The sequence below is a fragment of the Strigops habroptila genome, chromosome 1 (assembly GCF_004027225.2).
Source record: "Strigops habroptila isolate Jane chromosome 1, bStrHab1.2.pri, whole genome shotgun sequence".
Classification (NCBI taxonomy): domain Eukaryota; kingdom Metazoa; phylum Chordata; class Aves; order Psittaciformes; family Psittacidae; genus Strigops; species Strigops habroptila.
Genome location: NC_044277.2, coordinates 11925019 through 11937865, shown reverse-complemented (window position 1 = coordinate 11937865; position 12847 = coordinate 11925019). Strand labels below are relative to the sequence as shown.

General features: G+C 46.3%; 1 protein-coding gene across 1 annotated transcript; it reads right to left on the bottom strand.

The window, feature by feature from the left end:
- Positions 1 to 828: 828 nt before the first annotated feature.
- On the bottom strand, positions 829 to 6292 carry KLHL38 (kelch like family member 38). The gene is made up of 3 exons (XM_030495594.1): positions 4571 to 6292; positions 3056 to 3161; positions 829 to 1115 (listed from the first exon to the last, which is right to left on the bottom strand). Exons 1-3 carry the CDS (start codon positions 5918 to 5920, stop codon positions 829 to 831), a joined length of 1743 nt encoding a protein of 580 aa, XP_030351454.1. The 5' UTR covers positions 5921 to 6292.
- Between the last annotated feature and the right edge of the window lie 6555 nt (positions 6293 to 12847).

The following is a 12847-nucleotide window of genomic DNA, read 5'->3' as shown; positions in this document are numbered from 1 at the left end:
AAGAGCTTCCTAACTAACCCCACTTTTATCCTTGATGCAAAAGGAGAAGCAAAATCCCTGCAAAACAAGATCCCTTGAAAAAGAAGATGCAGAACATCTTCATTTCCATCCCACCTTCTCCTGCTCCTTCAGATTTGGAACAAAAGTCTTCCCTGCATTGTTGAAAGAGGAGTAGCTCAAAAAGCCAAATCTGCATCTTGTCACAGTGTTAGAATTCAGATAAAAGCATCAGCCTTTTGCTAATTTCTAATTTGATGTTAGGAACATTAACATTTTATTTCTGATAAGATGACTACCATAGCTAATGCAGGCAGCTGCTGCTGGGCTGGATACAAGACTAGAGCTTGGGGCTTCCTATTCTAAATGCTCCCACCACTGGAAATGGAAGGCTTGGTCAGCATTGAGCAGGAAAGGGCTGCATCATGCAGCTGTGTTTGCATGCTAGCAAATGCAGGTTACCCAGATCTTACTTTCCCTGGAGATAGCAGCATTTCTATTCACCTCTTATTTTAAAGTGTGCACAAGGCCAAATCCTGTGCCAGGTTCTTACCCAGTATCTTTTCCCTGTTTTCTGCTGAGATTCTAGGTGAGGTATCTGAGCTGGATTTAGCAGCACCACATGCAACACCAGTCAGGTGAATACAGCATGAGCACAAAGCTCATGATCTTTCTGGCAGAGCGTTTAGGGAATGACTAATTGCCACCAGTGCCTTCCAGGTCAGGAGTTTGTGGGACCCCATGAGGATTCCCCATGTGCTCTCTGCAGAGCAAAGCGGGTCCTTTCTGTGCAGGAAAGCACAGAATGTCCTGGGAAGTATCAAAGGTCACTTAGAGAAGGTTAGAACAGGGGACACACTGGAGTGTAAGGCACCCATGGTCAAAGAGTTTGTGCGGCAGTTTTCCCTTTGGTGTCCAGGTGTCAGTCTCTGGATCGTAGCAGTCCAAGGAATCCAAGTCCTCGATGACATTGTCTGCAGTGAGACATCGTCCTCCTGTGACATACAGCTTGTTCTTGATGACAGTGGCCCCATGATGCATTCGTCTGTCCTTCATGTCTGCACATTTAACAAACTTGTTGCCTTTTGTGTCATAAGCAATTATTCTCCGGGTGTACCCTAAATGCAATGCCAGAGGTGGAAGAGACAGATGTGAATTAGAACTTATAGCCAGGAACTATATATTTCCTGCTAGTCTTCAATAAAACCTTTTATACTAGTACATAATTTGGCAGAATTAAGATATCTAAGCTGGGAAGTGATGATGTGTAACAAGAATGCCTGTCTGTCTGTCTTCCCTTCCTGTTTGTCCTCACCCTGTCTCATAGCACCTTGGCAGCCAAGGCTCAACAAGCACCATAAAACCCATCAGATCAGGCAAGCAACCTGTCAAACACAGTTGGAGCTTGCAGTTTTCTGCAGGTGAACATCCCAAAGTATTTGTTTTCACTCAACAGACTCCTAAACCATACAGAAACCAATGGCACATGGGAAGGGAACAACAATGCCATGTTGGGTTGGAGTTGTAGCTGTCTGCTGAATGGAGCTGGGTACACAACAGCGCAGTGCCACTGGTGCTCGCTCCACTCTCAAAGCCCTCAATGCCACATCCATGCTGGGTACCATGGCAGTGACCCAAAGGACAGCTCTTCCACCAACGGGTGATGTAACCTTGTGTCTGCTGAGAGGTAAGGGCTGGTACCAAGGCTGTTGCCCTCGAGCAATGGGGATGTGGAAGCTTGGTATCCACCAGCATCTTGCCCATGTATCCCTGTAGATAATTAAGACTGCCCATGGCAAACAAACTGCTTTGACCCATGTTTTGTGGGACTCATATCCATGTCCCATAACAAAAATCAAGGCTTCTTTTGCTTAGGCCAACCCACTCCCCTTTGTTATGATGTGACCAGTCATTCAAAGAGGACTTGAAACGTGATGAAAGCAGTTTTTAAGACAAAATGTTATTTTTATGGGATTTACTGCTGATAAACTAAGAGTGTTTGGCCAATGTTTTGGCATGGAGTTTGGTAAATAAAAACTGACCATGGTGAATCTCTCTACTTTCAAGCAAAATGAAAGATGTTTAAAATTAACATGAATTTCTGTGGCTTTTGTTAGATAAATACAAAACAAATCGAGATCTTAAGCTTAGCAGCAGCAGGCTCATGTCAATACATACTCTTGATATTAATGCATTTGAAGATAAGAGAGTTGAAAATACTATATTTTGGGCACTGTAGTCTGAGGTCAGGGTAATCTGCCACACAGGATCTTGCTAGTCCTGGACCTTTTGACCCAGCTGTCCCTTATTCTCACTGCAAAGGGTAGCAGTGGCCTGCCACTGGGAGATGACACCCCATTTGAGTCCTGTGTCATTCGGGTTCAGTTCTCTGCTCTGCTAAAGCTTCCCTATGCCTAATTCTCCCTTAAATAATCTGACACATGCTTCCTCATGCCAGCCTGTGGTCAGGGGAGATGCATTAAGGACTGTAGATTGCTGAACTACCAACGACATGCGATTCATCAAAGTGCCACGGGCAGAAGCTGATCCTCAGGTTGAAAAAGACACTGAGTCTGCAAGTGCTTCACACCCCTCTCAGGACATTTCACAGTTACCCCCAGGAGGCAGCTACAGGACCAATTGACCCCTCATAGCCCTGCAGCACACTCATCCCAACAAGCTGTCCATGGCCTTGGGGTAACTGTGCTCTCCACATTACCAAGAAGAGCAGTGAGGCAGGGCCAGGCTGTGAGTCAGCAGGGAAGGAACAGGACCCCCATGCCCTTGGCTTCCTCCCTTCTGCAGAGCAGAAACTTGCATTGGCTTTTCCTCAGTTTCTCCCCATCACTTGGAGTAAGAATGTGCCTCGTGGAGAACTTGTCCCCACTTCCATGGCAATGAAACCCCATGAGAGATGTGTATGGAGGGTGGACACACTTCTCCTTTCCTTCCCAAGCTCCGCATGCTTTTTGAGGGAGCATCCCAAGCAGGAAAGCTGAGAGATACAGCAGGAGCTGGGCAGGGGGAGAGAGGAGGGAGGGTGAAACAGAGCCCTTACCACCTACGATGATAATCTGGTCTCCAATCACGACAGCTGGTGCACAGACATTCTTCACCACTCTGGTTTCCATCCGAAACCACATATTCCTGGAGACATGATAAACCTGACAAGTAAATGAAGATACACACACAGCTGTTTATGTTGCATTTTAACTGATAATTGTAATTACAGAGGAACTTATGGGTTGAATTTTGTCCTAATTAGTACAATCCTCTGTCTTAAGCTGAGAATTTATCCACTTTCTTTCCTAATATGTCCCCTTGGAAAGTGTTCTAGTTTTCCAGGCTTGTCTGCTCAGGAGATGCTAGCACATGCGCTAAGGCAGAGTATATCTGCAATATGCAATCTTCTCACTTGTAAATCTTTGCATGGCCATTAAATCACTATAAGTCCTTGATAATGCTTTTCCAATGTGCAAGCCATCTAATTTAACTTCCCAGTTATTCTGTGTATTGCTGACTTAGCCTTAGTGATTTCCTGGGCAAGCAAACCTCAACTTCACCTAGCTCAGCTGGCAGCCACAGTGTTTGCCCAGTTGCTATATTTGTTTTGGTGGCTGGTATGCACTGAGATTGGCAAAGGGACTTGTTAATGAGACTTAGAGCGGTATCTAAGTCATCAATTTATGTGAGAAAAAGAGCGGTTGCCAGATGATGACCATTCAGTCACCCATATCTGGGCGACACCAACTTTTATGTCACGTCATCTGCTTCTTAATATAGCAAATACCTCCAGGACGTCTTCCCACTAACTGATATATATTTCCTTCCCCTTGATAATCAAGATGCGTTATCACCATCAAAAACTATTACTCATGTGCTGTCTGCCATCTTAGCCTTTAATGATCTTTCTTAGTTAAACCACCTAAACCAGTGAAAAACACACATGGGGAAAGTAACTCTACAATGTTGCTAAAGCATCAGATCAGATAAGAAAGGATCTCACGTATTTTTTTCCTCCTAATAGGGTGTAACCACTGAAAGCAGGCAGCAAGCCAGCAACATGTGGCAGGAGCCACATTTTTAACACAACTGTTTATATGAAATAACTGTCAGGATAAGTCCTGGCCCTTTGATAAGTGAGAATCTAATCGCTGTAACGATCATGGATCTTTGTTTTGCTGTGAGTGAGCAGATGTGCGGCTGAGACCCATCTCAGCTGCCAAGTGGAAAGCACTGATTTAGGTGAGATTGGCTACAGGCATGAAGCCAGGCAGTGGGGCTGGCTGCTGCCTTTCATAGCATCACCTGCAGCAGCCCTGGCCCCGGTGCCCACTGGTGGCAGAGATGCCTGACACCCAAAGAAGTATCTTGGGGCTTGTGCCTGAAAAACACTCACAGGATTGCAATGCTCCTTGCAGACAAGACTTCCCTGAAGCCATGTGTCAACTCATCCTGCCTCTGGCTGCAACTCACAATAAAGTGGTTTTGGGGGGTTGGTTTCCTCAGCAGGATAATGACCTGCTGCATACCTTAGCTGAAACGGCCTATGACAAGCAGGACTGACCATTACCTGGATCAGCCGGACAGGGTTTTGCATAATGTCTTCTCCCCCAAAGAGGTAGACCCTCTGATCTCTGGCAGCAACAGCAGGGTGAAGGACAGCAACAGGCATGTTTGCCATGCTCTCACTGGTGTTGTAGACGCTGTCGTATCTTTCCACAGAATTCAGGATTTCCTGGTTTTCGCCAATTCCACCGAATGATAAAATGTAATTTTTATAAGCCAAGCTTCTGTGGGAGTAACGTGGAACTAACATGTGCTCAACCAACCTCCACTGATTGAGTTTGAGGGAGTAAATGTAAATATTGCCACTGACCGGGCTTTTCTTATTGTTAACAGGCATCCCTCCAAGCACATAAATATTGCTGTGCAAGCTCACTGCAGAGGCTTTGTACAGGCGCATGGGAAGTTTGGCCAGGCTTAGCCATTGGTTTGTCTTGTCATCATAGAGCAGGACTTCTCTTGTTGTCTGCTGGCTGTCCTTCCTGCCACCAATGATGATGAGGAACTCTTGGTTGGAGTACCTGCGAGGGACATGCAGCATGGGCTTGATGTCCGGTGCGTTGGTGCTGTACAAGGAAAACATATGTCTCCAAGCTGACTCAAGGATGCTCCTGCAAGTGGGCGAGGACTGAACAAGGGAGTCATTGGCAATGAAGTGGAAGAAAAAAGTTGGATGGACGTACTGAAGCCGGACCTTCTTGAACAACTCTTGGATGTAGCCTCGTCTTGCCTGGAGGTCATGTCGGATCCAGACCATCAGTGTCTCAAAGACCTGCTCCTCCTCTCCGCAGAGCTCATCATCCCCAAGGTAATCAATGAGCTCCAATGGACAAAGGTCCTTCAGGTCCTCAGAAGAGGCCACCTCAGGAAAGCATTTCAAGGCCATAGCCTTGGCTTTCTCAGTCAGGCTTTGGCAGTTCAAGACTTTTGCTAGCCTGAACATGCTCAGACAGTTGTCAGGAGTCAGCTTGTCCTGGAGGTAGGCAGAGCAGGCCTCAAACAGCTTAGCATACTGCAGCATGGAGGCTGTCTCCAAGAGGCACAGGACATTCTCAGTGGATATAAGAATCTCCCCTGTGTAAATGTAAAGGATGATTTGATCCAAAATCTCGGCGTCGATGCCCTTGAGGATGACTTTAGCCTGGCGACTCTCTCTGAAGTTGTTACAGAACATCGCCTTGAAGTATGGACTGCTGGAAGCCAGCACGTTTCGGTGGCAGGGGATTTCAAAGCCCCCGGAGCAGAGGGTAACATCAGTCAGCATCCTGCTCTGCCGCAGAGCATTCAGCTGCCTCAACAGTTCAGAGGAGAAGTCCTGGTCTTTGAAGAGAAACTTCTCAGTGGATCCTTCCTCCATAGCAAAATAGGAGAGAGATGAATTCTGGACTTGGCAGAAAAAAACTCAAAATTTTTAGCAGTTTTTATTGAAATATCCAGCTTCAAGGGAACAAATCGGGACTTTGATGTTGCTCTAAATATCCATTCACTGTTATGCATAAAAATGGAACATGGGTTAAGCACAGTGGGAAAATCATAAAGAAGCTAAAAGGTCACTAAGACCCTTTAAAATTTTCATGAAGTTATCAGCTAGGTTGCAGCTCTGAGGTCAGCACTGCCTGTGTCCCTGGCAAGAAGCAAAAGCACTGAAGTTATCTCACTGATTTGGGATTAAAGCTGGATGGCTGAAGCAATTGGTTTGTTCATTTTAATCAGATTGAATAAATGTGCTTAGACATTTATTCACTATTTTTAAGTATTAGCAGTTTAGTAGCTTGTGCCTCTTTCCCCTAGAGTTAGTCACTCCCAAAGAATGTAAATCTGGCAGAGCTGAACTCTGCAGCAGGGAAAACGAAACCCTAGAGACGGGAATCTTCATTAAAACAGTTATTTATTAACTCTGCTTAGCTGTGGGGTTTTTATGTTAATCAAGACACGCAATGACTAAATTAAGTGCCAGGCAGAACAATAGGATGAGTATCTATTGTCATGGCTAACTGCTCAACCTGCAGTGCAACGGTAAGGTAGAAACGTTTACCTTCTGTTGTCCTTCACCGCGTGCACTTACTTTCTGTCATTTATTCTCTGCTGAGATTTTCCATAGCTAGAGCCTGGATAAAAACCTATAAACCCACAGGACGTTTCTTTCAGTAGGTAAGTGATTCATAGAGGGTGATTTCTGGCCGTGTTTACTCTGCAGTCACTTTTGCCGCTCTCAGGAGCTGTGTGCAGGAGCTGCGCAGCGGTGGGGCATTGTATACATTCCAGCGCTAAGAATAGGGACACGGGCTTCTCGCTGTTATCACATGTGACGCCGCGTTCCCTTTTGCAACGACCTGGCCAAGACTGAGCATGCCCAAGTGGTGTTTTTCTGGCAAATGTTTACATCTAATAAATAGACACAGAGAGGAAAGTTCACTTATAAAAGTCCTGGCTGTCCGTTTGGAAACAGCAGCAGGACCCTGTCCTAAAGTGCCTGGGAACTCTAGAAGCCTGTAAACAGTCTGCAATGCCTTGCGCTAGGTAGTGCACTGTCACTGTAGCTTCATGGAGAAAGAGGGAGAGAGGAGGGCTTCCAGGAATCCCGGTGGTATGGACCGTGTCTCCACCTTATGGAGAGATCTGGGGAGCGTCACCCAGTTGCAGTCTGGTGGGAGATGCTGATGCATGGGGTCCCCTGTGCCCTGGGCTGCCCAAAGATGGGCAGTGAGAGCCCAGCTACCTCTGCCAAGCAGAGTGAAGTTCACTCTTGGAGCAGTTCATCATTATGATAATGCTTGATATTTCATACAGAAATTATCAGGTCGTGGCCTTTTTTGTAAGGACCTCAGCTCTCTGAAACCCTTAGCAAAGAACTTCTCAAGCAGGTGGCTTGAGGAAGCTCAGCATTACGGGTGAGAGGACTGAAGCAGGCTGCTGAAGTAAGTACAGCAAGCTGGAAACAAGGTCCCAGGGTGGCACTTAGCTCCCCAGGGCAGACACCTCAGTGGGTTCCCTGCCTGCCAGCATCTGCACATGAACAAGGTGTCTGAGCTCCTTTTGCAGCCAGTGAGGTCTAGTCAATATAACCAAGTCTGATGAGTTATGCAGGTCACTAGTAAGAACCACCTATACCTGGGCAGGTGAACACCCTACAGTCCTCAGGCACTGCTGGGTCTCCTCAAGTGCTCACTGCCTCAGTCAGAGGTAGGTGTCCATATTTAACACTCGCATGTAGGTATCTGCGATGATGAGCCTAAATCCATCTCCAGGCTGGGATCAGTGGGGAAACTTGTGCCAGTGGAACACACAACCCCACAACCCCACAACCCCGGCTGGGATCAGTGGGGAAACTTGTGCCAGTGGAACACACAACCCCACAACCCCACAACCCCAGCTGGTCCCTGGCTGGGATCTCCAGCAGGTCCAGGTCCAGGTCCAGTGTGATGTGTCCCAGCTCTGTGTCAATTTCCTGGGTGTTTCAAGAGAAATGGCACTGGCTGCCCATGTCCAGGTAACTGTTCTGGGCCCCTCCTCTGTGCTGAAATTCCTCCCTTGGGACTGAATCCAAAAAGCTGTTTCTAAGCATCGCTACCACAGGGAAACACAAGGTTAAAGCACAAGTCCTTCTCATATTTTCAAAGCCAAAGCTCACGGGTGAGTCATGTCTGCGTCTAGTCACAGCGAGGCAGATGAGCAAAAATCCTTGGGAGCCACAGTACCCTTATGTCAACTCCCGTGCCACGCTGGTGTTTGCAGTCCTTCATGTGTTCTGCTCCCACATCTGTGGCCCAGCAGACTGAAGGGATGGGGGAAGTCTGTTCCTCTAAAAACAGCAGCTTTGCATCACAGGTCATGCCATACGTGGCCTTTCCCAGAGACTTTTCAATGCAGCATAACAACATGGTGAAATGTTGCTGGACAAAACCCTGAAGGCCCAGACTCGCATTAAAAGCAGAGTGGAGTCAGGCTGGAGTAGCGTTTTGGAGGTTGTGGCATCTTCCCTTCCTGCACAATCTGTGCATGTGTGTGATAATGGCCAAAGGAGGTGAGGGAGGGGAAGGGCACAAGCCACTGGACTTGACTCTTGCAGATGAGTCCCTTTGAGGGTAAACCTGGCAATGTGCAGCCTTTTCCCTCTCTTTGAGTAAAGAGACAACCCGAAAGATGATGTTGGTGGCTCTGGGGAAAATGTGCCCTCCCTTCCCTGCTCCCCACCGCTGCTGCCTCACCAGCTGGCTATGATCTTGCTATAAATATTTAGAGTGGCATTAAAAACCCGAAGGAAAAGTTCTCTCTCCTTGTCCAGAGAACATTAGCTACCCAAACAAAGCGCCTCTCGCTTTCTTTCTTGCTCTGTATGTATATGCTCTCGCTGCGGTCCATTTTGATGATTGATTTTGCTTTATATCTGTGTTCTGGCTCTAACTCTTTGCTGCCTGTTTAGTCCTGCCTCTTCCTGGCAGTGGCTGTGGATTATTTTTTTAACCCTTAAAGAAACAAATGACGCTATGACTTCACTAATGACACTGTTCTATGGGGTCAGGGAAGGGTAGGTGGGATGTTCTTCTGCTTTACATACTGATAAATGTGGCATTTATTTAGAAGATCCCAGACTCAAGGGCTTTGCATGGTTATGCAAACTCCTGCTAACCCAGAGTACATCGTGTGCTGTTTAAATAGCTTATTGCTCTCGGGGGGGTTGCTGCTCCCTGCTGAGTCCCCACACAGGTCCCTGCCAATTTGGGGCCAAGGCTCCCAAGCAACGAAGCTCCTGCTGCCTGCTTTACAACTCTCTTCTTTCTTTCCCAGAGATTATGGTTTCAGACACATCTCCAACCAAGTGGGCACATCAGCAGTGCTCAGTTAGGATTTCCTCTATAAATAAACTAGAAATCATTTTTCATGGCATATCCTAGGACAGTATGTCCTATATAGCCCCTACTGCTGCAGCATGATCCTTGGTGAGAGAATAAAGCCATTTCCTCTGTAGGGCAGTGTAACTTGTGTGAGAAAGTCTCTTTCTGAATGAGTTCTGAATGAATGCTCCAGTCCTGAACCACTCTCCTGGTGAAGACTTTTTTCTACATGTCCGATATAGACAGTTTCCCTAGGTTGGCATGCTATTGACCGAACTAGGACTGTCTTTTTTGGGAGGACAGGATATTGCATTAACCACAGGAGTGGGATGTTACATGGGTAGAGGGCTGGTCTGAACACCATGCAGAGAGGGAAAGTGGGCTTGTTCACAGGTTAGGTGGCTCGCCAGCACTATAGGACGTGATGCTACAGGTCCCCCATAGCCCTTGAGGGAGTCTGGAGCCATTGGGGGCTGTTAAAAACAATGACCTTCTATAACTGCTGCTGTACGGACTCCATCAACAGCCAGTTTCTAGAGAGGAAAGAACGATCACGTTGCTGCAATGCTGTATACTCATCCTGCTCTTTCTGCTGTCTGTCATAAGTGTTTGGATTGTTCAGTGTTGGAATTAGGATGGTTGAACCTTTTATCTGGCCCAGCGCAGCTCTTCTTATGTTTTAATGTAATGGGATGATGAAATGTCTATTATCATGCACTAAGCAACAGAGCGGAAAAAAGCTGTAATCTAATCGTCCAGCAGACAGGTGCACAGAGGAGATTGGTGATGTCGGACAACTGCTAGAACTCGTACACTGATCCTATTATGATTCAGGTGAAAATGAGCAAATATGGATAAGGAAAAAGGACTGTTCAAGGCACAGACTTCACTGATCTTACTCAGTATTACATGCTCTGCCTCAGTGACTACCAGTCCCCCCAGTTTTTGAGAGAGATCATGCCTTTCCCCAAATTTGCAGTCTAAATAGACAGGGAGACAAGTAAAAATATTCCTTATTATGGTCTTTACAAAACTGGGAGAGGGAGCAGAACCCAGGATTAACATTCCTCACTGTAAAAAGAGGCAATTACAGGGATCATAATGAGTCAGATGCCATGTGTTGGAGAGGATGGGTAGATGCCCCAAGCACCAGTGGTGGCTGGCTGGGTGACAGCCTTCAGCCCAGGTTGGGAGAGCAGCCAGCACTGCCTGGGATGCTGCATGCCCTGGCAGTGTGGAGCTTGGTTGGTGGGACATGACTAGGGTAAGATGGGCACCTGACACCATTTTGCTTATTATAAACTGGAGGCAAGAGAAATGCAGGAGCAGAAAGGAAGACTAATGTGTTGGGGAATTATTAGATGTATGTATCGCATATTTACAAATGCATGTAAAAGTATATCATAAATACGTGCATTGAAAGAGCAAAGGTATGTTTATACTAGCAAATTACTGTCAAGAGATGGTATGGATAGGGACCTTTCAACTCAACACACATGTATCTCACCCAGCTGATTAACACCACCAGGAGACCTAACTCCATGTGTGATGTCTGGGCCAGACCCATGAAGGAAATGTTTCCCCACTCCCAGCACCTGGGTTTGGACTCATCCCGATACTCCCCACTGAAGCAGCCTCCCCAAGGCCTGTCTACGCTCAGTGTGGATTTACTATTTGCTTCATTGGACTGGGAAAACAGCCTTTAGACCCTGCCCTCTTGCTCCCTGGTTGACATCTTAGGTTCACTGAAGCAGTGAAACTCCCCAAGCTATCAAATAACAGAGACACTGAAAAGTAAACAGAATCCACTGTGAATATGGGGAACGGATGGACAATTGTTTGTGACAATACAATGAAGTCCTTTGTGTTACTTCAGGCAACAGAACTACAATGACTATTCCACACAGCACTGCCAGGTGTGATCTGCTGCTCACAACCTACCTAACTCTCCCAGAGTCATGGGAAGGTTGGGCTGGGGAGCCCCTGGGAGCTCACCTAGTGCAACCTCCTTTCTTCTGCTGCTACTAGTTGCCAACTATCTGGTCTTCTTCCTATTTTTTAAGTCCAGACACCCTTGTGATCCTTCTCTCTCATTCCTCTGTAACTACTGCATTACTCATTTTCTATTTAGCTGCTCAGCAAACATGAGTTCCCTGAGTGCCCTATCACCACAGCTGTCGTTCACATTGGTGTGATACTTAATTCTGAACTAAGGCTTAGTTTAGTTCAGAATTCAACTTGATTGAATCTGGGTTTTGTAGGCGAGGTAACAGTTACATCTATCCACACTGGTCTTGAAATCTGAACTTGAATTTTGAACCCCTGACCTAAACTTTTGTTAGAGAGACACAGGGACAAGTCTTACCCTTACAGCACTGGAGACATACAGCAACCCCACAAGTGTCACTGCCATCACTGTATGTATTGTGCACAGATAGCGTGATACAGCATGTAATTCAATAATGACTTTGGCCCAGTATGTGTGGGTGTGAAGATGTGTGGGCTCCTGGCTTGGTTTCAGGCCAGTCTCTAATTAAAGAGTGAAAGATTAAGATGAAAGCAATTGTACTCTTCCTTCTTTAGTCAGAATGACCTACTAGCGTTAATTAAAACAGTCTTCAGGCAAGAATAAATTTGGCTGTCAAAGTTATGTGCTTTGCATTAAATAAGGACATAGCTGGGTTTAAAGCGTGCTGAGCTTCTAGAGGTTTCACAGAAACTCCTCACGTAGCTTTGGGCACTCCTGTTGGAATATTTTAAAACAAATCCTTTGCCTAAATCATCTCCTTCATGTGCATTTCAGACACCTGCTGGCTTTTACTCCAAACTACATCATTTGAGAACGGGTACCTGCCGGCTTATCTTGCACTGAACATACGGTGTGACCTCTGGAGGATAAAATATCACCAGGAACACTGGACACCTAAGTAGATTATTCGTCTATCCTTTCTATAGTCTCTGGTTACAAGAGCCCCATGGCAACAGCAACAAGAAGATACGCAGATCCTGCACTGCTCTGCTCTTTCTGGGTCTGAATATTAAAGTGCTTTGATAAAGGCAAATCCAGAATCAGATGGTTCATTTCAGGTTCAGGATCTGCCCCTGATATTTTTATTTATTTATGTTTAGAAATAAAGCCAAAGGAGGGTCAGGCCTCTAAAGTGCCAGAACACCCTGTTATACCTGTGTGACCCACAGATCATAATTCTTAAAAGCCGTCCATCTTTCCCATCTCCCATTTATTTTGCCCCATCTTTACAGATTATAACTAGGTGGCCAAGGGCTGCTGCTGTGACTTCGATACAAGCAGGGAGAAACAGGTCCAGTGCTTCAGAAATACTATTTTCAATGGGAATTAGATGCCATCAACCACCATACCTCTGAGGGTCTAAGCCTGAAAGACCCTTTCCCATGCAGAGTGGTACACTCTAAAGGGGGAAGGAGCTAGA

Coding starts and splice junctions, on each gene's coding strand:
- KLHL38 (XM_030495594.1), bottom strand. CDS start 5,920: ATGGAGGAAGGATCCACTGAGAAGTTTCTCTTCAAAGACCAGGACTTC. Junction 3,162..4,570: donor ACCCTGTCCGGCTGATCCAG/GTAATGGTCAGT, acceptor TTTACTTGTCAG/GTTTATCATGTCTCCAGGAA. Junction 1,116..3,055: donor CCAGATTATCATCGTAGGTG/GTAAGGGCTCTG, acceptor CATTGCATTTAG/GGTACACCCGGAGAATAATT.